This window comes from Bacillus rossius, assembly GCF_032445375.1.
Source record: "Bacillus rossius redtenbacheri isolate Brsri chromosome 4 unlocalized genomic scaffold, Brsri_v3 Brsri_v3_scf4_1, whole genome shotgun sequence".
Lineage (NCBI taxonomy): Eukaryota > Metazoa > Arthropoda > Insecta > Phasmatodea > Bacillidae > Bacillus > Bacillus rossius.
Window position 1 is genome coordinate 9,714,132 of NW_026962010.1, and position 26,478 is coordinate 9,740,609.

Below are 26,478 nucleotides of genomic sequence, written 5' to 3' on the forward strand. Positions count from 1 at the left end.
TTGGAAACAGTTTGAATAAAGTTTTATTAAGCTTTGCATGTGACTAGAATCTTTAGTTTTTCTGTAGTGATTTTGACATTTGTATACTGCACAACTGGCCATTTTAACTACATATAGCACACAATTATGCACCAACAACAGCAGATATTCGGGCGAGACGTAAATGAAACGGATAGAGCTTGGAAAAAGATCTCTGGCTGCATCCTAGCAACCAAGGTGACGTAACAAGGGAGTGTGTGGAAAAGGTAGACCTGCGCCGCCCCCCCCCCCCCCCCCCCCCTTGAGATTTTTCTGTATCCGCCACTGGCCCACACCGGGGATCAAACACAAACCTTCATCTACGAACTGACGAGTCACATACGAACAAGTTACAGTGAAAGGTCTTCAATCCGGCAATTCTACGGTTCGGCACGTTCCGTGATCCGGCACCAACCGAGCCGATCGCGCACAAAAACGTTGGCCACCGGGTCACATTGAAAAAACCCACCACCATCACCTTCAAGAAAAATTTCATCAAAATCGTTTGTGATTACAAACTTGAAAATTATCCAACTTCACAAGTCACACTATGTTAAATATGTAAGAATTCCACTTTATTCAAAACTATACATATTTCCGTCTTCATGTAGAATCCCTTTTGTCTTACTCAGACAGAATTCTTGGTCTCGTCAAATATATTAAATTCAACGCTTCAAAATTTACATTCCACCTTGTCCCTCTACTCAGCAACTCGCTAGATCAAAACCTAAATGTGGTTCTATTATTTGGAATACGTAGTATCAAATGTTCTGATCTATTGAAAAACTGAATTATGTTCAAATCAAATTATCTAACTTCATAAGCCAAAAAATAAACAATGGTAAGAAAATAGATTTAAATTCCATATTATGTTTTCTTTCTGACAGAAGAAATATATTTGATTCTTTATTTATTTACAATTGTTATAACCACAACTCTAGATTTATTCAATAATTGCCACTGGAACCCCACTGTTTCCAACATTTTAAATTTAATGTGCATTTTTAATATACTTATTTTGTATATGTCTAAAAAAAATGTTTACAGGTAATTCACAATTGTATTGTAATAAATACTATGAACTCAACAAATATATCATAGTTCAGTTAGCAGAATTATTAATAAAATCTAATTTTAAATTAAATTAATCTAATTTGAGCTACAAACTAAGTTAGAAATAGTATTCAATCTTCAGCAAATTACTGTGGCAAATATAAATCCCATATGCCCCTTACAAAAATTAGAAATAAAGGTAATTTAATGAACAGTTTCATAAAAAAAACTTGAAGATAAACGTAATTTTTAAATACCTGCACAATTATAATTTTAATGTTGGTAATTCATCAGCAAATTTTTATGCAAAATGTGAAATTTTAATTTGTGAAATTTTGAAATAATTATGATTTTTTTAATACGTTTAGTGTGCAGAAGTTTACTGATAATCCTGATATTTAATTAAAACCATTTCTGAAGCATAAAATTTCAAATATTTCCTGTATCTCCTCGACTGGGGGGTATTACTAACCTCCCCGGTAGAAGGGGCACCGGAATATTGTTTGCTTGCACTAGAAATATGTCTACGACCTTGATAAATAATCTCTTGTATAATAAACATGAAAAAAATTCATCCCTGTTATAATTATATAGATTTATGTGTGTGTGTGTATATATATATATATCCTCGTAATACTTTTCCTTGCCATAGAAACATTTTTTAAGTAGTATCATTTTGCTCTGTTAGGTCAATTGTCTTTGGCTCTTCTAGTATGTTGATTCATGTACTTGGTTATACCTGTTTTATTAATGTGTGATTATTTATACATTGCTTACCATGGAACTATTCTTCCATGGCTTCAATTCAGTTAAAGGTTTCATAACATAAATACTGTTTTCATGTTTTCATTTTAAATATTTTATAATACTTAAAAATAAAGAGAGATTATCTGCAATCTAACTTCCAGACTAGTTATTAACTATATTTCATTAAAGTAAACACTGTGTTTCTGAGTATTAACGGCAAACATTTAACTTTGCCAGTATGGTATTCTGTTCATATAATTATAAAATACCAAAGGCTTACTTCTCAAAACTAACAAGTAAAAACCAATTTAAACTTGGTAGAGAGAAATGTGATGAAAGATGAATCCCATTATCCAACTATTAAAAAATATATATATTTATGTACTTTTTGGTATCTACTAAAATCTAAACAGCTCTGTTGTTAATACCACAATGTAAAAGGAAGGTGGTTTCAGAAGTGTGATAACCACACAACATATCTAACAAATTACAGGGCAAATTGGCACAATTTTATGATGTTGGGACTCCCATTTGGTATGACCCAAGTTTGAATTTTGGTCCAACTATCTTGAAATCAGTTTTCCATGGTTTCCTGAAATTAGGCAAGACAAATTCTTGGATGATACCATATTATACACTCTGATTTTCCTGACTTGCAAAAGGTTTGTCTAACTCTAATGACATCATTGACAACAGGTAAAAAAAAAAAAGGACAAATTGGTTAACGGTTTTGACTTGCAGAAATCATACAAACCAGTAACACTAATTTCTAACCAACTTATGAATCTGTGCACATGTAACATTATGTTGCTATGCTCGCCACTACTATACAACTGTCATTCAATTGCCATATTATTAAACAGTGATCAATATCAGCAAAAGATAAGGGCTGAGTGGTTATCCCCACTGTAGGACGCATCAAGATTACGAAGATCACAACTCCGGCTCTTGTCTGGAAATGCAGCCTGCGTGGCGACATATCACACCCGTGCTGAATATCATGTGGCATTATCTCACCTGTCACAAAAGTACTTGGAGATTAAGGAAGTCAATATTTTTATGTTATCACTGAAAATTTTAATAATATTAATTATTTTACACTCTTTGTTTCAAATTTTTTCCTCTGTTTGTACATACATAATCTATAATACCATTTTTTCCCATAAAAAATTTAACATGTGAATTAATTGAATAGTTTACTTATAACATAAAACTTAATCTCACAATAATGGAGAAGAGAATTTTAAAAATTCTAACTTTTTTCTCTTTTTATTTAGCAATTACCAGGGTATGATAATAAATCTAAGTAATTAAAAAAGTAACAGACAGTTTAAAAAAATAGACAGTTGTGTGCTGCTGCAGTAGCAAACACACACACTAACAAGGAACACAGAATTTCTTTGGAGCACTAGCAAACAATTCATGTTAATTGCTATCTTGGCGCACACAACATACTTCATGATTCTGTCAATTTGGCTATTAATTAAGTCCACAAAAATGATAAACTCATGTGCAAACACACTTCACAATTATCTGTAAGAATGATATCATCTGAACCAGTCATTTATAAAAAAAAAATTATAAACAAATTACAAGCTTAGTACGGTTTCCATGCTTGAGAGAGTTCCAGCGGACAATAATTTGCTTTAATTTAAGTGGAAGATCACAACTTAAAAAGTTTCAAAAATTGTAATTAAGTAATGGAAATTATGAACCTGAATATAAATCTGATGACGATATTAAAAATATTTACATAAAACAGCCATCGAGTTGGGTATTAAGAAAGTTCATTCAGTAGGTTTGAATTAGTAGCAAATTTGGAAAATCTTTTGGGAAAACATATACATAAAATTCTTCTTAATTGTCCCAACCCCCGAGAAAATTTGAGAAACAATACAAGGATCTTCCACTGACAGGACGTAAATTGAGTGCAACCAACACTGAAAGAAAGTGGAACACAAACTCACCTCCAGTTGCTTGAGCAGCTGTGGCAGAGCCTGTGCCCCGTGCTTCTCGCACGAAGCCTTGTACATGGAGACGAGGTCATCGCGACTCACGTTCTCCGCTGGAAGCACACGACAACCACCCCGCCTCAGTCACCCGGTCACAACAGACAACGACAGGGTTGCCACAAGCTTGGAATCACAAAGTTCCCTCACTTTTAACAGGTTACCTAGACATGGGTTGTCATGATTCTCTGATCTTCCAGACAAGAATAGTTCAAGCAGTGCCACTAACCACTTTGGATTGATGCACGTGTTTGTAAACCTATGATGTTAAGTCGCCTAAAACTATCAAATGTTGGCTCCTGAACCTATATGTAAACATGCTGAAATTCCTATTTTTATTTGTTAAAATCCAGGCTTACAGTAATAAAAAAAATCCCACGATTCTGCAAATCGAGGTATGTGATATTTCATGTTTTTACAATTTCGTGAGGTGTCCAGAAAAAATTCCACAGATATATTTGTGATAATCCAGACTTCTCTCAGTATTCTCTGACAATTATTATTTCCCTAAAATTTCCCCAGTTTTCACTACCTGTAACAACCATGACTGATGGTGGTGACTTGATGATGAAGCCAGAGGCCATGGTGAGATAGAGTGAGGTGGACTAGGCTAGATAATTCTGCACTTTTTAGCAATGTATTTATAGTCCATGTCAAGTAACCTTGTCTCACACTTGACAACTCTCAAATGTAGTAGCAGTGATCTACCTGAACTTTCTGTCACTGTTTTTTTTCCATCAACAGCGTTTGCCAACAACTTCATGTGATCGTCAAAAAACATAGTGTTTCCGCCCGCAACGTAATACAGATTGTAATAATGTTTTGTGAGTTAGCCCCTGGATGTGACACCACCGGCCGCACAGCGAGGTACTTCTGGTTGCCTACCCCTCAAGCATGCTTCATACACAGCGGCTCCAAGGCGCGTCCGACTAGTCACCTGACTTTACACACCCCCCCCTCCCCTCCCCTCAGGAGGCGGAGAAGTAACTCCATGTTTGTGGAGGGTTCTCCCACAAAGTCGATACCAGCCGAGGGAGTATATAAGGACCAGGTTTGGCCTACAGTCTTCGGAGAGCTGAGGAGGAAGATCTCACCAACTCCATCATCCTGCCGTCACCACGTCATCAAGCAACGTCACTCTGCCCAACAACATAACGACCTGAGCATTGAACTTAGTTTCAGAAGTGTAAGTTGGACTTAAAACTTTTTCAAGTGAGTTCGGCCCTTTCAGCGCCGAGCAGCCAGCAGGAGATAGCCGCAGAAGAGGTAACTCGTCCAGTTACTCGTCGACGCCACTCACGGAGCGAGTGGGTACTCGCTGAGCGAGTACATTCTGAAAAATCACTCAGCTGATTTACGATCTTCGGGTAAGGGGCAAGTCGCCACCAAGGCATAAAAATACTCGCCGACGACTTGGTTTTGATTACTCGTCAAGCGAGTGCGAGTGGAAAAGAATATTACTGCTAGGACACATGTCGTCGGAGGCTATAAATAAGACTTGATGTATGTGACCGGGCCAGTGACTGACATATTAAGGCAGAGCAATAATCACCCGACTTTGACATACAAACACTGGACTTTGGTGTTCGACGAAGTGGGAAGTACTGGAATATAACGAGTCTTAGGGCTGCTTGCAGAGTCAGGTGAGTCCGAGAAAAAGCTTGGCAGGTTAATCAAATGGAAGAATACTCCACTTCGTCTCAAGTCACGACTGTGCAAGCCGGCCTAAGTCACTGACAACATCGCAACGGAAACAACATGGAGAAGTTGGCTGGATAGTAATTCTCCATTTCGAGTGTGACAGATCACGAGAGCCGACGAGACGAAAGAGCGAGGTGTGGCTGCTCTTTCGCCCAGCTGTAGAGGTCATCCTCGGAGCCTGGTGTCCAGCACCCGGTCCATGCCAGCGGAGCACTCGAGTGTCGTTGGGGAGCAGAGCGCCACGTGGTAGGCAACACGACCAAGAGGTGACTCGCCTTACTCCGGCCCTGGAGCGGACCCTCGCTAACAGCCATCTCTGAGACGAGTGTCATAATAGTGAGAAGCCGAAGATGTACATCAAGTTCTGTCCCTTCCCGATTACACCCGAACAAATTCATCTTCGGCCAACTTCAGGATTTGTTTTATTTTTGCGCAGGAAAAATGAATTCAAATATTAAAAGTGGTCGGTTAGGTTAGCTACGTTAAAACACTTTTAAACACTATGGACGGTTAGTTAGGTTAGTATAGCTACATTAAAATAAATAGAGAAATATAAACATATATATAAATAAACCCGAGGTTGGCCGAAGGTGAATTGTTCGGGTGTAATCGGGCAGGGACAGAACTTTATGTACATCTTAGGCTTCCTCATTAAAGTCATCACCTGAATAATCGAGGGGCTTAACTTCAATGCCACTATCGTCTATAACTTAACACCCTCAATAGCACAGTTTGACAAAAGCTAGATACGAACTGCAACGAGTTGCATTATTTTAATGTCCAAGGGCTATTATTTTACAGTTAAGTTAATATTAATTGTCTTGTTATATATTCTTATAGTAAAAATACGTTGTTTCTGAGCCATATCTAACGAGTTGCATTGAGAATATAATAAGACCATTTGCAGTCATTTTTATTCTTGTAAACAGTATTTTAATTAAATATTTTTACTTTGCTAATAATTGTTTCATAATTACGATGAGAATAGCTTTGGTATTTGGTTCGTGTTAATGGTTGCCTTTTGATAACTGGACCTTTATTTGTTTTTAGTTACGCTTAATAGAGTACTCCCAGTAACCAGGCACTGCTGTAAATGTCTTCAAGCATATATGAGTGTCAGTTTGTTCGACGTTGCAATAATTTCAATAAAAATTTCCTGTGTTTCTCACAACACTGTGTTAGTGTTCGCTCTAATCAACCCTTCCTCTTGTTTCCCCTCTCGGTGGGGGGGGGGGGGCAACAATAGTGTGATGCTGTGCAAGCAATATTTTGGGAAATTGGTACCATAGTAATAATACTTCTGAGAAAAGTTAATTTGAGACACAATTACATGACGCAGTCTATATAAATAATACATTAAAAATAATATCGCAATTGCAAATAGAAATACAAAATTTCATAAAATTAAAATTGTAATATCGACCTTAAAAATGGCTGCAACAGGAGACGCCAAAACGTCTGCCTCAACCCAGAAGCTAACAAACAACTAGTCTGACCACAAAAGTCTACAATCTAGATTTAACACACACTAAATCAATCTAACTCTAGATAAGGTTGTCATGTGCAGAGTCAAGATTACAAATCCGGCATAATACACATTTTCATAACGTATACAGACTTGTCACAATCTTTTGGTCATAAATTGCCATTTATGTCTTCCATTACTTATACTGATTCAGATAATCAGGAAATAAAACAGATGGAACTATATCTAGAGATCCACTCTACACCAAAAGAACACCAGCTACGTGTAAATGGACTGTAAGGACAATGCATTTTTTCTCTTCTTGTATTTATACTTGTTTTTGCCTTTCATATTTTTCCTAATTTATCACAAATTCTGGCATGGCTGGGCACCAACAATATCTTTCCATACCTTCTGAAGAATGTTAAATAGTATTCTTTAGCCTGTAACTGGCAGGAAGAAACAGTTTATTTTTATGTGTAGGGGGCAGAAAAAGTAATAACTTACATTTAAACAGGATGTATACAGAATCAACTATAAAAAATTTTCACGAATTTTCCCTATTTTCCAGACTAGCAGCAGCAAAGCTTTATAAGAAACAATCCGATTTCAAAACTGCTCAAAATGCGTGGAGTGTGGATGGGTGGTTCCGTTTCCGTATTTTGTTTTTGAAGTGTATTCACTTATTTTGGCTAACCAATAAAGCATGATAAAAATAAACATAAATGCCAGATAAAGCATTACCTAAGATCTCTACCAGTCTCTTTGTTACACAAAAAGTTGTTTCTTATTTACTTGTATACTTTTTAGGTTAAAGCAACAGCCTAGATATTGTAAAATATTGTCAGCTATTAATACAAAATATATAAATATGAAAACCCTTTTTTATTTGTAACAGCATAAGTCAGTTTTTGAGACCACTTGGCTACAAAACTACCAGTCGATTCAATGCACATTATCATAAATGTATATCTGTTTAAATATGGCCAAACTACTAATCACATTTTCCCCAAATTTTAATATATAACTAGGTTAATAAACGAATGCTTAAAAAATATGTCAAGCCATGTTTTCCACGCTCTGTCAAATGTATTCATGTGGACAGCAGAAATCAGCCTCTTCATTTGTTCAACACATCGACCAAAGATAAAAACATTGGCCACTAGCACACGCAACCCAACAAACCCCATACTACGATCCCCCCCCCCCCCCCCCCCTTTTTCATTTGCTTGTGGACGAATAAATTTTAAGTCGGACAAACTAAATCTCTGGTGCTCATGTTTAGGAACTAATTTAACAATTCTTATCGCAAAGAGTTTTCCCTGACTTATGGGCAGTGGGACTTCAATTGCCTGACTTTTCCCTGTTTTCTCGAGCTGACGACACCCTGCTAGAGCATTAGTGTTGACTTCAAGATATTCCCAAGCTGCGCTCATGGCCTGTCACTTGTCAAGCCATAAGATATAATACAAAAACAGTAATGCCAGCTATGGCTAAATATTCCAAAAAATTCAAAATGTCATGGTATTAGTAGCTTTTAAGAGATTGGACGTTCAAAGCAGCCGTCACCTGAACATTGGCAACGTCCCCTAAGTTTCCCGCGAACGAAGACCCAATTCTGATACGTAGGGAGGAACACCAGTTGAAGAGAAGAGACCACGCCACTGAAGCTAGGACCGCCTTCCGTTAAGAGCGGGTACAACATGATTACATGTTGCGCAGAATTCAACTGCTGGCGACCACCGACGTAATAGCTCACACGAAACCGCCAAGGAAGGTCAACATAGTTGGCGAGGATCGAGCTGACGCCACGTCACACTGTTCTCCGAGAAGTCTGTCGTGAATGCGGAACAAGCAGACCAATCCTGACATCACCGACTCAAATTCACTTATTTTGTAATGCTGCAAAATAGTACACAAGTCTCTGGAAGAATGTTGTCTGGATGAAATATCTTCATTTTATAACTATCTGAATAAAATCAACTTGTCGGTAAAAAGTTAGTAATAAAACATCCCACTCGGCACAGCCTATACATGCGTAGGTAGATTTCGGAGTACAATATTTCTTCTGGAAATGTTTTGGAAACTTTATTAACTTATGGAACATTCCAAGAACTCAGTGTACATACAATTCTATAAGTTCTCCTATATGCCAAAACGATTGATGAAACATTTTCTCATATTTCATGCAGCGAAAATATGTTGAATGTTTTTAACTCAATGCATCCAATATTAAAAAACTTAGAACGAATTTCATATTACGCCTATTAAGAAGTTATGCTATTGTTTTACCTTCAAACACTAACTGTTATCCCTTGCACTAATACGTAGTCGTATAAAGTTTTTTTTATAAAGGTTTAAGGTAATATTAAGATGTTTAAAAATAAATTCCAACAAATTTCATACAAAGGATTTTTTTTTAAATTTAAATCCATTTTTTTCCGGAAATAGTTTCATTAAAAATTGTTTAGCCAAAGATTTTAGATAAAGTTAGGTGGTTTTACAATAAATTATAACTAATTTGATAGTATATCTATTAAAAAAGTAACGACTCTGTCTTTATAGCCTTGTTATTTCCACCTCTTACAGTAATTGTTTAAAAATTTTTACACAAAAGTTTTCAAAAACATTTAAAAAGTTAAACAAAAATAAACATTATTTTTATAGAGCTGTATTTATTTTCTTATTTCAACCCCAGGTTTTTTCAACCCTTTGCAGTAATGGTTTGTATTAGATAAAAATTTCAAGAGATACAACATGTGAACGGTTTTGAAGGTATGCCTACTAAAGATTAATTATTAATTTATTTTTGTATTTTCAAACCTCTTTATCCACTCTTTGCAGCAATGGTTGGTTGTTTCAAAAATTATTTCAGACAAAAGTTTTCATAATATATATAAGGTTTACAAACAATTTGAACGGATTTGATAGTGTGCCTACTAAGGGAGTAATGACTTTTTTTTTTTTGCCATTCAACCCCTGTTTATTCCACCCCTTGCAGTAATGTTTGGTCGTATAAAAAAAATTCAAGACGAATGTTGTATACAATAATTTAAGTTTTTACAATAAAACAGAATGGATTTAACAGTGTACATGGTATTTAAATTTTTTATTTTTATTTTTACCCCTTTATTTTTTCAAACCCCTTCAACAATGGTTTGTCTTACCAAAAACTGTTTCAGACAAAAGTTTTAGATACAAATTATAAGATTACAAAGATTTTCAAACAATCTGAACGTATTGAATAGTGTACAAAGTAAGGGAGTTATGATTTTTTTTAATTCTACCCTCATTTTTTCAATCCCTTGCAGCAATGGATAGTCTAATAAAAAATTGTTTCAGTCAAAAGTTTTAGATAAAAATTATAAGATTGACAAACAATCTGTAGGAATTCGATGTTATATCTACGAAGGGAGTTATGATTTTTATTGTACTCCAACCATTGTTTATTCCACCCCTTGCATCAATGGTTGGTCGTATAAAAAATTATTTCAAACAAATGTTGTAGATAATAATTTAAGGTTTTACAATAAAACAGAACATATTTTTTTTGTGTGTACATGGTACAGAAATAATGAATTTTAAAAAATTCATACTTCAGTTTCACGCCGCTAGGATCACAAAATGGGTGGAATTTAATAGGCTATAATACACACATTCCCAGACAGTTTAGATTGTTATCAAGGTGCAAATAAGGTATACATACACGAACCTATACAATTTTCTTTTGATTTTTTAGTTAATTTTTTAATTTATTTACCACTGAAGATAGTATGGACTCAGTAGTGAATTGGTAACAAGAGACAACTGAGATAGCAACACATGGTACCTCACACCAATTTCACGAGTTAAAAAACTATGTGATCCTATGCTTTGAGTCTTTAGCTAAAGTTATTTATAAGAAGCAGTGACAATCAATTAAGGAGAGATTCCAAAAAGTCTTTAAGAAATTATAAAATTATATTTTAAGTATAGCTATACAACTACTTAGTATATAAAACCACATTTACTCTCACTGCATTATCCTACGGTGAAAAAATATATGAAAAACAGGTCTAACAGTAAGTGATCTACCATAATTAGAGTTACAAGTGTTTACAAAAAATAACAAACTTATTAATTTTTTGTAATGCAAAACAAATATAGGGGGCAAAAACTAGGGTGGTGCAAGTGAAAAGCAAATTAAACACAGCTGTCTAAAATGTAATTCCAAAATTATTATCTTGTGCATAATTACATTTGGAATACATATTTAATTCTTTTCTCATAATGTCCCTTTCAATTTATTTCCTTTCCCCAAACATAAACTGATATTATACATTATAAAAATAGTTGCTAAACAATCGAATAAACTTATTACAAAACAATTAAAAAATGTGGTTTGTCCGATTAATATTTCATGATTGGTTATAATTCAATAAACCCATATTTTTTTCCTCTGTGAAGTAGGTAAGGTCAAAACGGACATGGTTACATCTGTAACAGTTTAATGAGTCAAATTTGGTAGCGTTAGAAATATTGTCACGTCTTAACGTATTGCCACGACTGGGGGAAAAACGGGTTCGTATGGATAGCCCAATTAATTTTATATACTAGTTTTATTTGCTACTAATAGTAACATTACTAATCAAATCACCACACTTAATGTCTGTTCACAAATCACTAAGTATCTGTCAGTCCGCAGTTCGCACTCCTCACTGGAGCTAGGCTCGACAGTGGTTCGCCCCTCACCTCGCGCCTGTCCACACACACAGTCTCGCGCCACTCAGTCGCACTCTCTCGATCCCGTCGCTCCGCATCTGCGCCACTCGCCAAACTCGCACTTCACTCAACTCGCCTGTTGGAATTCCCCTGGAGACCAGCGTCGCCGCTTTTATACCCGTTGACAGTCTTTCTGGAACTGACTGGAGGGGTTTGTGACGTGTCGCGTCATCCCGGGCCGACCCGACGCTCGAAGCATCCAGAAGAGTGGGGCGCTACACTCATACTCACGCCACTCCACGCGGCGGCCTCAGCAAGCCCGCGGGATTCTAAAGCCGCTAAGGGATAGATAACAGCGCTGAGGAAGCAGGAAGGCCAGGCCGCTGTAATCCACGAATGTATGCGCTTGTGACGTCAGTGGCCGTGCGGGGACCCCAGGCCGATCAGGTACCTGGCGCGCGTCGCAACCTTGCCTCCAAAGTTCGTAACAGTAATTTTTAAATATTACGTCCATGTGGAATAATGTAGCTTTATTATAGTGAAAGAATTTTTGAAATCACTGCAGTAGTTTTAGAGTTTATTTCTCACAAACAAACAACCCCACACTATCTCTTTATAATATCAGTATAGATAAATGGTATAAGTTTTGTAGCAATTTATTATATAAATATATTCGCACAACTTAAAAATGTTTTTATTTTTTGTTCAATTTAAATATTCTTTAGATGGATTAATAAATAACATTTTTTCCACTCAAATTTTCCAACATTTTTTACAACTTAACGCCTACTAAATGGTTGTTAACAATTTTAATTTATCCTTTTGATGGTAAATTAAAATCACATGGGTGAAGGTTATGTGTTTTGGAGATTGGTGTACTGACTGTACTAATCAACACTGCTAGTTACCCTTTGTTAGTAAATTTTGTTGTACAATTAATTTATTTTAAAAAAATGTAACTTTGATTTTCGAAGCAATACATATTTTTTTTTTGTGAACTGTGCGAAAGCTTTGATGGTACTAAAACTTGGGTCTTGTTTTCGAGGAGCTATTAAGTTTCCGAGATATATGGATCCTACGTTACTCTAGAACATGGAACATCTCTCTCTGTACGAAATAAGTGGTTCAGCTGTTGAACATGACGCGGTTAATGTATATTCAAACATTATATGTCTCAACATTTGCATTTATAGTAGTATAGACCAGTAGCCTGCAGGTCATTTTTTACCCACCAAGACAGTGGCCTGCTACACTTAAGAACCCCGCATACTGGGGCATACATAGGTGTGTAGAGCTTCATAAAAAAAAACCACTCAATTTAAAAACTGCTCAAGATATTAGAGTGGTGTGCGCCTGTTTACGAAAGCATTAATAAATGCGCTAAGGGCGGATGAGTAATTGTTGCTGGATTTTGTTTTTAAAATGAACTTCTTGAACGCACTCGAGGGACTTGCGTTAAACATTTGTCTTCATTTATACGCCATATAAAGATATGGTTACAGATCAAATATCATAGTAAAGACAAAAAGGTTTGCACGGGAAACCTAAGATGTACATCAAGCTCTGTCCCTGCCCGAATATTCACCTTCGGCCAACCTCGGGACTTGTTTTATTTTTGCGCAGGAAAAAATGAATTCAAATATTAAAAGTGGTCGGCTAGGTTACGGTTAGTTAGGTTAGTATAGCTACACTAAAATAAACAGAGAAATATAAATATGAATATATAAATAACCCCGAGGTTGGCCGAAGGTGAATATTCGGGCGTGTTCGGGCAGGGACAGAACTTGATGTACATCTTAGGCTTCCCGTTTGCACGCCCGTCCACAGCCTTACTCTTGGTGGCGATACCGCGCTAGAAGCACCAGCGAGCGTCGCACTTATGATTCATCCTCACTAACACAAATACATCCATTACTCTCTCTTTATACATACACACACACACACACACATGTTTGTACACTTGCAACTGAACTTTCGTTCGGCCGTAAGGAGTCTTCCCCTCCCTTCAACCCTTTCACCCAATTCTTGAAGTCCTTCCTTTCTCTCACATCTCAAGTGTTCCCCTCAAGCCCATTCCACTCCCGCCTCGTCCTACCAGGAATACTTGCTTCCCTCTTTCTATTCCTCTTCACTCCCTCTGAATCTTCCATTCGTGATCCCTCCTCCCTCTATAATCCCATCTCTTCAACCTATCTTCCAGTTCCCCCCCCCCCCCTTAATCGCCTTAAACCGTTTCACCAGTCTTTCTACTTTCTTCTTCATTTGCAGTGTGTCAAACAAATGTCTGGAGCATATTCCGACATCGGCCTGACCGATGTGGAAACGACCTAGGCGGGCCCCTTAACAGGAAATAACTACTTCACTGCTAAATCAAATGAAATCAAACAACATTATAACACGTAATAAAAATTTCATTTTCCGTTGCTCTTACATTTTGTACTGCAAGTACATAAAGCCATCCAGGCAAAGCTGACAGCTCAGTCCACTAGGATGGACTTTCTGTTTACGTGCAATCAGTAGAGGATCCAAGCGGGGCACATGGGGCAAGTGCCCCCCCCCCCCCCCCCCTTTTAAATAATATTGCCGACAAAATAGATTGTTTCTGAAACCAATAAAATATTTTAATATAATTAATGAATTTCTTGTAGAATCATAAAATCTGGTGGTTGGATGTTATGTGTAGTGTGAGTAGATTAAATACAAATTAAGTAGTTTTAAGACATTTTTTCTTCTCTGGCTACTCTGGAATCCTAGAGTGCCCCCCTCCGAGGTGAACCTCTGGATCCGCCACTGCGTGCAATAATAACCCCAAAAGGAAACGGAACGGTAATCAGTTGTTGACGCAGAGTACAGGCCGGGACTGCTAAAGAGGCTGGCCACCCCTGGCGGAGAGATAACGCAGCGCCAGTGTGTCTGGCCCACGCTCGACGTCTGTGTGCGCCGCTGTACCCCGGCTCGGACGTTAGTCACCGCGCGCGCGCGCCGACCGAGTGGCGATGACGAGCGGCCGACGCGCGGGAAGAGACCGCGTGCCGACCCGGGAGACAGGAGGGGGGTGGGGTGGCGGTGTCGCAACGAGGAGAGACGCCTCCCCTTCCCCCCTCCCCCTGGGCCAGGAATACTGCAGCCGGCGAGTCTGAGGCGGACCGGCGCGGCGCGGCGTGGCGCAACGACCGCTTGCTTCCACAGCGCCAGCGCTGCTGTGCCGCCGCCGTACAGTTAGTTACTAGGCGAGAAGCACGCAACACGAGGACACTTACAAGCAGCGCACGCACAATTTAATTTACACTTTGCCCGCTCTTTGCTTTCTATTTCTTCCTTTGTGCGCGTGTGTTAGTTCAAAATCCCAAATCTCAGAAAGTTCTTCACCAATTACTTTGAAATTTTGACACAACGTTTTATTCGAATACGCGCGTTATTGTATATACATGCCACATTAGTGACATGCATAAAGATGGATAAAAAAAATATAGATAGGTACAAACATATATATATTTTTTAAATTTTTCGTTGCTATAGTGGGATATATATATATATATATATATATATATATATATATCATATGATCATATATATATATATATATGATCATATGAGAGAGAGAGAGAGAGAGAGACATGCTCTGTATAGGCGTACCTACATCAAAAAATTACAAAAAAAAAAATATCTGAGGCATTTGTAACGCATGATTGGCATTAGCTAGTACACACACGTACACACACATACACACATACACACACATATATATAAAAAATTTAGGACCTCGGAGAGGGGCGGGGGACACCGGAAAAAATACTGAACAGTCATAGCCTATTATTTATTCAGAGCAGGGGCGCAACAACTAAATTTCCAAAGGGGGGGCAATATACCTTTTTATAAAGAATCATCGATCCCCCCTATTGAAGCGGGGGGTCCAGGGGTCCTCCTCCGGGAAAATTTGTATTTCAAGGTGGAAAATGGGTGCTATTTAAGCAGTTTTATTATCTAAAAATTGATTACACAGCACTTTCTTTGCCCCCGTTTGCCCCCACTTCAAGGTTTCAGAGGGGAAGGGGGGCAAAATACCCTTGCCCCCCCCCCCCCTTGTTGTTGCGCCCCTGATTCAGAGTGTACAGTGCAGGACATTTGAATAAATATTGAATATAAATAAATAGCTCTAAGAATACAAACCAAATGGCATGCAAACATTAATAAGGTACTCATATTCTTAATCAACAGACATTTAAATGAAGATGACTTAAGTCTATCACAGTTAAACGCTCTTACGAAATATGTTTTGGGCACGTATTACACGGGGCTAAGTGGGAAAAAAAAAGGGGGGGGGGGGGTGTTATTTGAAAAAAAAAAAAAAAAACTAGGACAGTTGCTGGTTTTCTTATCAAACCTGTCCGACTGGTAACAAGGCCACAAAAAAAAAAACATGCCCGGGTAAAAGAATGGCAACCCTATGCTACCATATCGACATGATCCCACTTGACTTTAGTTATAAATTCACTAGATACAAAAATTTTGGCAGGGACACGCCAACTATTTTGAGAGTGGTAGAGCGAAAACAAATTTTGATATCTTTGAATAATGTTTAAAGTAATTAATTTCAAATTTAAAAATAAGTTAAAAATTGGCCTTGCTATATTAATTACAAACAATCTCTCGTCAATTTGTGTTGTGCTTTGATAGCACAATTGGCAAAGCGCGCGCCTCCGAATTACAAAGTGTTATTTGATTTGGTTCAAATTCCGTCATAGGAAAAAAAAACTTTTTATATAAATGGATATTACAGTATACAAATTTCACTTTAAAAAAATATAATTTAATTTTTTTTGTGTACCTAATTTCATTCCTTTATATTTTACCATAAGCTTCAGAATGATAAAGCTTGTTAAAAAGGTTTTCTTCTTTACATGAAACCTCTAGCAAGGAAGTTATTATGCAACCAAAGCCGAAGTGAGAAAAAGTGTTTTTTTATTGTTCATACTTTTTTTCCTTGTTAAATTTGACGTATACTGGCCGTATATCCAGGTAGAAACTACTGTCAATTTAACCAAATACTGAAAATACACAAAACATGTACAACATATATTCTAAAAGAATTTTAGCACGGAACTGATTTTTTATCATTTTCTTCTGTACGTCACTTTCAAAATATAATGCAACTTAAGTGTCATCGATTAAAAAAAAATTTGTGTTCAGCTCTGGACTAAATTAGATTAATTTTTCCTTCTTGATGGGCTAATCTAGATATGTATTCGTCTAATATTATTTTAAGAAGTTTACAAGAGAATTTGTGTTTGATTTAAAGTATAAAACGTGTGAAATATACCTAATCGTAAAATAATATGCATTTAATTCATAGTGATAGACCACATCCACATTAATAAATGTGCTCATCTTAACAGTTCAAATAACCAACGCGTCATACCTTTTTTAATACGTTATTTTGTGTTAGTTTATTACTATGTTGTATAAATTATCAAACTTTGAGAAATTGTAATAAACCAACATTTTTTAAGGAATAACATAGAAATAAGCAAAGCAAAGAATAAGTTAAGTCCACATCATGAACTGAATTCCTACGTGAATGAAAACCACCTCCCATTCCTATCGTTTGTTTAAACATCAATAACATATGGACATACACTTCCTTGTAAATTTATTTCAGTTACAAAGCTAATATAAAGTTATAATATTTAATTGCTTTTTAATTTTTTAAATTTTCTTAAGACCTGACTATTATAAGAGTACAGAAAAAAACTATTAAATATCACATAATAAACACACGCGCGCGCGCGCGCGCACCTACACACACACACACACACACACACACATAAAGCTAGTTTAGTCATATAACTTTAAGTTTTGTTTATTTCATAATGAGATTAATTTTTTTAAGTTTACGAAATATTATTCCAAGGTAGTTTCACTGTGACAAAGTTTATTTTGACACACCTATATTGTTGGTGCGTTTACCGATGTCCAGTTAATCAAACATATAATATTTAGTGTTTTTGCACAAGATTTAAAAATATATATATATATAATTGGCGGACGTAGGCCAAATAATTTTACAGTAATATTTTATTCAAAGTGTAATATTCTTATTTCATAAAATATACTAAATAAAATGTTATCTTAGAAATTGACCAATTGTGCCTGAGAGGGTTCTAAGGTTTATTTTAAACGCATTTAGATTAGTTAAAATGCGCTTTAAGCACATTAATTCTGTTGCTATGGTGATTAAAGTATGGCGTAACAATTTTCCACGTCATGGAAGTTCCGCTGGAGTATTGTTCTCCAGATACTGTGGTGTGTGTGTTTGTGTGTCACGTGGCATCACCGTAATTTGGGTGTGTTGTTCCTTCGGGGCGTCGTTCCTTGAGCAGCAATTGCAACTTCGGGAAAGTAACGAACACACGGCGAGTGGATGGGCGAGAAATAATAAGGCTGATGAAGTTCGTAGGATTAAAAAAAAAATGGTTGTCTGTAAAGACGGTTTAAGGACGATAGTTTAACGTGACAACGTCATAACAAAACATTGATGAAATGTATGCATACTTTTACGAATAAAATTTAATCATTTTTATTGAATTATCACTATTTTGTATGGATACATAGGAGTGAAATGAAATCTACAATATAATTGATAAATTTACTTTTATTTGCACTCATTAATTCAAATATGTTTATTACTTTAACGAAGAGATTATTTTAACTATAACTTTTATACATGTTTGCTATTTAACTCCTTCCAATCTGTGTTATTCTGTTAAGGATAGGTCGATGATAGGAAAAGTAGGAAACGAATGGGAGTGTTTCAAGTTTATTGTGCCTCGAAAAAGTCAAATTGATGGTTGTTCCAATCGAGTGGAAGAGAGATAGATGCGGCGCAAGCGTACAATGAGCGTAACGGGACACAGCGAAACGGGGCACTTTTTCGTGCGTGCAGCCGGCGTTCATCGATTTATTAGACGTTGTCACGTCAATAATGGTTTTGAGGGACAAAAACACGTGGGCGGGTGCTTCGTCATCGTGGAGTGATAAACGTGCACGAGTCACATCCTACCGAGTGGCCAGTTGCGGTTGCGCCAAAGCTACTATCTTTTCCGCCTCACATCTGCTCCCGACGGCAAGGGAAAGCAGGAACCAACTCACTGCGAGGTTATACACCCACGTCGCAGACGAAACAAGAATTGAACTTGCTCGTTTGTGGTCTTGGCGAGAGCGGCTGCTCTCTTGCACCGCGAAGAACATTGATTTGTTTATTGATCGTAAAACTGTAACTCCAAGTTTCATCGCCCATTGTGACCCAAGAGTTGAAAGTCGGTTGAGCCCCTTTACGAAGCACCTTCAAGTTTTAATCGTCTGTCAAGTTAGAGTCTGAGAACACTCTTCGCAGTAATGCGATGTCAGTTCGAATCCTCCTGCCAAAGATCTCTTGAGAAACTTCAAAAATGATACCAACGGCGTTTTATTTTTAATTTTTTTTTTTAAATGATCTTTGGGATTTTTAGGTGATGGTGTTTGCGAACGAGTCCCGAAAGTTTTCAACATTTACGACCGTATCGCCGGTGCTTGGTCGTAATCTTCAAAAGCAGGCTACCTACCGTGAAACGTCGGTGAAACATATAGACATATATATCTTTGGCCGAAAAAAAGTTTGCCCACGTGCCAAGAGTTTCGCCGAGCTCTTCAAGCACTGCGCTTTGTTCGTAAACAGACCCGGATTATTACAAGCTTCTGGGGCCTTGCTCACATTGTTACAAAAAAAAACTTTAATTCAGCACGAAAACATTTAAAAGGCACATTCGGTGCTTTTTTATGTGATTTTTGATTCATTACTTGTGTGTTTCAGAGTGGCCACACAAAATCTCAAATGAAATTCCCTGACTTTTCCAGGTTTTCCCTGGCCATATTATAATTTTCCCTGACCCTTATTTCGCACTGATACGCTACATCACATTAAGAAAATTAATCAGCATTCTTTCTCCAAATTGCAAGTATTCAACAGATAAATGAGTAAACAAAGATTGAACTTAATTTTATTGGAAGTAGGACAATATAAACGTGATAGATAATACGTATTTCTAGTTGTTTATTATCATGTACAAAAATCATCGAGAGTAAAAACCTATGAGATTAAGTAACCCAAATGAATTGTAGCAGACAATTAAGTTACCAAAATAAGATGCAGCAAAAATTATAATAAAAATTCCATAATTCTTCTTTACTTCCTGACATATTTTCCAATTGTTATCTGAGAGGGCATTGTGATACTACAGGAAGTTTACCAGTAATTGACCTTTTTAGAGTGGTATGTTAGGTACATTAAATAAGAGTAAAATTGTGAGAATGGATGGTTAATGGTTAGGTTAAGCTTAATTAAAAACACTTAATAGTGTGGATCTACTTTTAAATTATGTCAGCTTTTGGTTATCTTCATTAAAACACTATAAAACAGTAAAGATGTTTGGTTAGTTTAAGTAAGCTACATTATATTGGTAATTCCTAACCAATAGTTCAAATAATATTTCAAGATTTTTAATGTAGTTGAACTAAGTGATCATTTTCACAATAACACAGTATTTGTAATATATAACCTAACCTTACCACTTGTATCACAACCCCTCTTAAAGAATGATTGTAAAACATGTAAAGAAGTAATTTTTTTTACGGAAAAGTGGCTCTTCTTTAGAATTACTCGATTAAGCCAAGCACCCCTGATATTTAGACCATAACCAAAAATATTTTGTTAGAATAAGCATCATACCAAACCTAAACTTAGACCTTAGAATCATATTTCAAATCTATATTTTTTTTTTATTCCGTGCTCGCATGATAATTCCAAATTATAACATGTAGTATAGTATAACATTCTCGGTACCGTTGTAGACGTCTACCAGTTATTTTTTCACACTATATTCTTGCCGCAAGAATACTTTTCAAAGTTTCAATACTTCCATTAAAATTCTTGAAGTAAATTGTTAATACACGTCTCTACAGATATTAGGTAGAAAATATTTTATTTGCGTATCAACTGTGAATGATATGTTTAACTTGAAGAGAGGGGGAAAGACATGGTCATGAATGAAAAATGAGTAACTCGCCGACCGACGATGTTTTGTTTACTGCAGTGAAGCACCATTAAAAGATCGGCCACAAACTTTTTTTTTCTTTTCCTTCCAGTCACGTATACGCCGGCTTTCTTTCCATAACATGATTTCCCATTTCCTAATTAATGTTGATCATTTAAGGGGTTTTCAGCCGCCGTAGATAATCGCACCCGCAAACCTTCGGTAATCACAGCAACTATTTTTTTCCACAAATACATGCACATTCAAACCAGGGAAGCCTAAGATGTCCATTAAGTTCTGTCCCTGCCCGAACACACCCGAATATTCACCTTCGGCCAACCTTGGGATTTGTTTTATTTTTGCGCAGAAAAAATGAATTCAAATATTAAAAATGGTCTGTTAGGTTAGCTACATTAAAACACTTTAAAACACTATGGACGGTTAGTTAGGCTAGTATAGCTACATTAAAATAAACAGAGAAATATAAATATATATAAATAAACCCGAGGTTGGCCTAAGGTGAATATTCGGGCGTGTTCGGGCAGGGACAGAACTTTATGTAGGCCTACATCTTAGGCTTGCCTTCAAACCATTTGCAAGATGTCTGTTGTCATTTAACTAACAGCAGGTTAACCAACATTGGAGTTCGAAGAAACGTTTGCTATGCAGCGATGCCTTGTAACGTTGTCAAGTTTTGAATAAGTCGCGCACAATGCGTTCAAACATACATTTAAAAAAAATTATGCACAGATTATTGGATGAATAGGGTAATACGCACACACAGTTTCGAAAATGATACCGCTATCTCACGTTTTTTTATAACTAATGGTCATTGAAGAAACCATTAGAATGATGAAACAAGCTTATCTCAAAAAATTCCCGGATCCATAAAAAAAATGGGTGGGTGTACTTATGTACGCGCGTGAGAAGTTATACTTCTTTGGCATCATTAAAAAATAGTTTTTAATTGCATGCAAATAATTAATTACAATAAAATAATAAAAGGGCTGGAAAATGATAGTCAACACAGTCAATAAAGTTCAGTTTAAATTTGAAAAATTAAAAAAATTAAATAAAAAATCCAAAAATTTAATTTAAGTTTATTCATTTTTTAAAATATTTATTTTCTTAATTTAATATTCACTTTTCATTTTTAACAAAAAGTTTTCATTAAATTTGTTCATTTATTTTTATAAATATTTATTATTTATTCAATTTAATAATTAATATTAAAAATTAATATTTTAATTTTAAGTTCGATTTTAATTTTTATCACAAATTTTTTATTAAATGTATTTCTTTATTTTGTAAATATTAAATAACCAATAATAAATATTTAACATTAATAATTTAATAATACTTAGTATTAATTATATTAAATAATAATATTTTAATTTATATCAATAAATAATACATACGAATAGTTAACCTCAATTATATTGGAGCACTTGAAAAAGTATAAAGGCACAATTTTTTTAATAATATTTATGAATAGTAAATAATATTAATCAAAATATTCAATTTAAATCATTACTGAATATAATTTACTAGCACATATATAATTCGCACTTGTATGAAACTAAAACACGTGTTGTGAATGTAGAAACTAGAAACATGTGGATAAATATTATAAATATGAAAACAGTGATCAGAGGCGACGAGCGTGCCAACCTGCGCGACTAATAGAGGTTCTATTTCTATTTTGTTGGTAGCTTTTTTTCGAGACTTAATGAGCGGTTTAGCGGGCAGCTTCAACCTGTTAATTTTGTGTTACCGTGACGCGCGCGCATCTTAAAATTTCACTCTCATCATTTTTTCATAACGCGCCTAAAGAAGTATAACTTAATAATATCCCTGACATTTCCAGGTTTTCCCTGACTTGTTTCAAATTCCCTGACTTTTCCCGATCATTAGCCACGCTGCACATACGTCTTGCAGTATCAATCTTGCGTCGTCCTCGTTCTATAAGCTTCTCCTTTCTCAATCCATGCCACGGTAAGACTAATTTTGTACAGTGTACATTTTTTTTATAAATGGAACATGAATATTTATGTCAAATTAGATATTTGTAAATTTGTACATTTACATGAAAGAAGCTGTATCACTACAAAATAGTGTTCACAGTAATACTGTGTTCGGATTCTTACCCTGACATTTATGATCTGTGTTTATCCCCTTACCTCTAATAGTTGAAGTTAATTGTAAACCCATCTCTGAAAATGTTTCCGGTATTAAAAAAATTAAATACAATTTTTTTAATGTTCGATTACCTCTATTCACGGTTTAAAAACATTATGTTTGAATGAAACATAAATTAAAATATAAAATTATGGGCCATTTTCGTGAGAAATTCTCAGTATTATCTAGAAAAACGTATTTCATATATGCAAAATAACTACAGTCATGTGTGTACAAATTTACAATATCTTTCTTGTAGTATTACAAACTATTTCTCGGGAACTGGTTTTCAAAAGAAATTTTTTGTAAAAGTACAGATAACATTTTTTTCTGTGTACTGATGTCGGTTGAATCGGCCAATAAAAACTAACCGAAATGAAATTTGCTCGGTGGATATCCGACGTCGGTGTAGACGACAAATGCATTCTGAGACACAGAACAAGTTGACGGGGGGGGGGGGGGGGGTGATATGGAAGGAAGCGTAACCCTCACAGAGGAAACTGAATCAATGTTTCGCGCGACATGTGACGCTAATGTTGGGTGGGCCCATAACTACTAGCAAAAAAAGAAACTCGGGCTAAAGGTTCAAATCTAAAGTTTTATGTTAATAATGTTAATTTAACTATTGGACGACTAACTGCTTAGTAAAAGTGATTTAAAAAGTGCTAAACACACTTCATGCTGTTTTGTAATAATAATAAAAAAAGACATCTTCTATATAAATGAGTATGAGATGCAAACATTTCTGGTGTGCCACACTACAAGATATGTAGCTGCCAAAATGAAGTGAATTAATTTGCACTGGTTTGTCTGCCTGATAATAGCTTATGCATTACTTTCTCCCATTCAATGTAGCTCATGTTAGCAATATATCATGAAAGTTACTATCCAGCGGATGGGCTCAAAACTACTTCAAATAAGTAGGTCCGAGTCTCGGCAATTTAAGAGTTTCTTCCCCATGACTGAGACCACCTGTATTAATTAAAACATTGTTGGAAATGATCGGGCGAGCTCGGACGAATCGGCGGATCTCGCGGTTCCACAGCGACCATTACCTAACCCTTACATATTATCTTTGAAAGATTTTTGCAATGGGAGTGCATGACTTGATGTAAGCTTTTGGACATACGCCATTGCTAAACACATGTATGTCTGTAAAAGAAAACTACAAAAAACCAAAAGACAAAAAACACAAATTAAGCAAAAAATTGCTGTTGTCAACAGGATATAAACACCACATAATATTCCATAACAGGAATATGGTCAACAAACAAAGAAAAACTAAGAAAATTGAACTAAGAGAACGAAAAAAACAAACCAAAAATGATGAATTGAACCCCAAAAAATTGAGCACAACAGTTGAAACGAAACAAAACAAAAAAAAACGAAAAGACGAAACAAACACAATAGTTTTCCAAAACAGAAACAAGCGACGTTTCGGGAACTGCTATCTGTTCCCGTCCTCATGCAGAGACGCACATGGTAAGAAAACACAGGTGCGACTCATATTATGTGGTGTACATATACTGTTGACAACAGCAATTTTTTGCTTAATTTGTGTTTTTTTGTCTTTTGGTTTTTTGTAGTTTTCTTTTACAGACATACGTGTTTAGTAATGGCAAAAAAGCCTACATCAAGTAACCCTTACATAGTTAACGGATAAATATGAAAGGCCCTACCGACAGAATTGGTTTACTGCAGTGGAACAGTCTGATCGTGGGTCGCGGTCGAAAAACCGGCGAGCGCAATACAAATGGTTGCGTTACGCGGCCCACCTGCCGGAACAAGCCCCCCGCCACAAGGCGTGCAGTGTTTCACAAGAAACCACGTGATTGTAAAACTGCTCAGGATATCAGAACGGTGTCTGATCGGGTGAAGCATTTTAAGAATGCGGTGAGGGCCGATGAGCAATTCTGTTTCCGAATTTAGTTAGCAAAAAAAAATTTTATGACGTGCAACATCTAATAAATCGATGAACGCCGGCTGCACGCACGAAAGTGTCCCGTTACGAACAATGTCCCGTTACGCTGTGCCGTGCTGGCACTCTAGTCGTGCTGGCACTCTAGTCGTGCTGGCACTCTAGTCGTGCGGGCACTCTAGTCGTGCGGGCACTCTAGTCGTGCTGGCACTCTAGTCGTGCTGGCACTCTAGTCGTGCTGGCACTCTAGTCGTGCTGGCACTCTAGTCGTGCTGGCACTCTAGTCGTGCGGGCACTCTAGTCGTGCGGGCACTCTAGTCGTGCGGGCACTCTAGTCGTGCTGGCACTCTAGTCGTGCTGGCACTCTAGTCGTGCGGGCACTCTAGTCGTGCTGGCACTCTAGTCGTGCTGGCACTCTAGTCGTGCTGGCACTCTAGTCGTGCTGGCACTCTAGTCGTGCGGGCACTCTAGTCGTGCTGGCACTCTAGTCGTGCTGGCACTCTAGTCGTGCTGGCACTCTAGTCGTGCTGGCACTCTAGTCGTGCTGGCACTCTAGTCGTGCTGGCACTCTAGTCGTGCTGGCACTCTAGTCGTGCTGGCACTCTAGTCGTGCTGGCACTCTAGTCGTGCTGGCACTCTAGTCGTGCGGGCACTCTAGTCGTGCGGGCACTCTAGTCGTGCGGGCACTCTAGTCGTGCGGGCACTCTAGTCGTGCGGGCACTCTAGTCGTGCGGGCACTCTAGTCGTGCTGGCACTCTAGTCGTGCTGGCACTCTAGTCGTGCTGGCACTCTAGTCGTGCGGGCACTCTAGTCGTGCGGGCACTCTAGTCGTGCGGGCACTCTAGTCGTGCGGGCACTCTAGTCGTGCTGGCACTCTAGTCGTGCTGGCACTCTAGTCGTGCTGGCACTCTAGTCGTGCGGGCACTCTAGTCGTGCTGGCACTCTAGTCGTGCTGGCACTCTAGTCGTGCTGGCACTCTAGTCGTGCGGGCACTCTAGTCGTGCGGGCACTCTAGTCGTGCGGGCACTCTAGTCGTGCGGGCACTCTAGTCGTGCGGGCACTCTAGTCGTGCGGGCACTCTAGTCGTGCTGGCACTCTAGTCGTGCTGGCACTCTAGTCGTGCTGGCACTCTAGTCGTGCTGGCACTCTAGTCGTGCTGGCACTCTAGTCGTGCTGGCACTCTAGTCGTGCTGGCACTCTAGTCGTGCGGGCACTCTAGTCGTGCGGGCACTCTAGTCGTGCTGGCACTCTAGTCGTGCTGGCACTCTAGTCGTGCTGGCACTCTAGTCGTGCGGGCACTCTAGTCGTGCTGGCACTCTAGTCGTGCTGGCACTCTAGTCGTGCTGGCACTCTAGTCGTGCTGGCACTCTAGTCGTGCTGGCACTCTAGTCGTGCTGGCACTCTAGTCGTGCGGGCACTCTAGTCGTGCGGGCACTCTAGTCGTGCGGGCACTCTAGTCGTGCGGGCACTCTAGTCGTGCGGGCACTCTAGTCGTGCTGGCACTCTAGTCGTGCTGGCACTCTAGTCGTGCGGGCACTCTAGTCGTGCGGGCACTCTAGTCGTGCTGGCACTCTAGTCGTGCTGGCACTCTAGTCGTTCTGGCACTCTAGTCGTTCTGGC

The 26,478-nt window shown here is 37.6% G+C and overlaps 1 protein-coding gene across 3 annotated transcripts in view; it reads right to left on the reverse strand.

The window, feature by feature from the left end:
- LOC134541641 (protein phosphatase 1 regulatory subunit 37) overlaps nt 1–26,478 on the reverse strand; it is a 107,253-nt gene that overhangs the window by 51,391 nt on the left and 29,384 nt on the right. For all 3 annotated transcript variants that reach the window (XM_063385218.1, XM_063385217.1, XM_063385219.1), the window contains exon 2: nt 3,786–3,883. In XM_063385218.1, the coding sequence (XP_063241288.1) occupies nt 3,786–3,883 (98 nt within the window). The remainder of the gene's footprint in view (nt 1–3,785; nt 3,884–26,478) is intronic.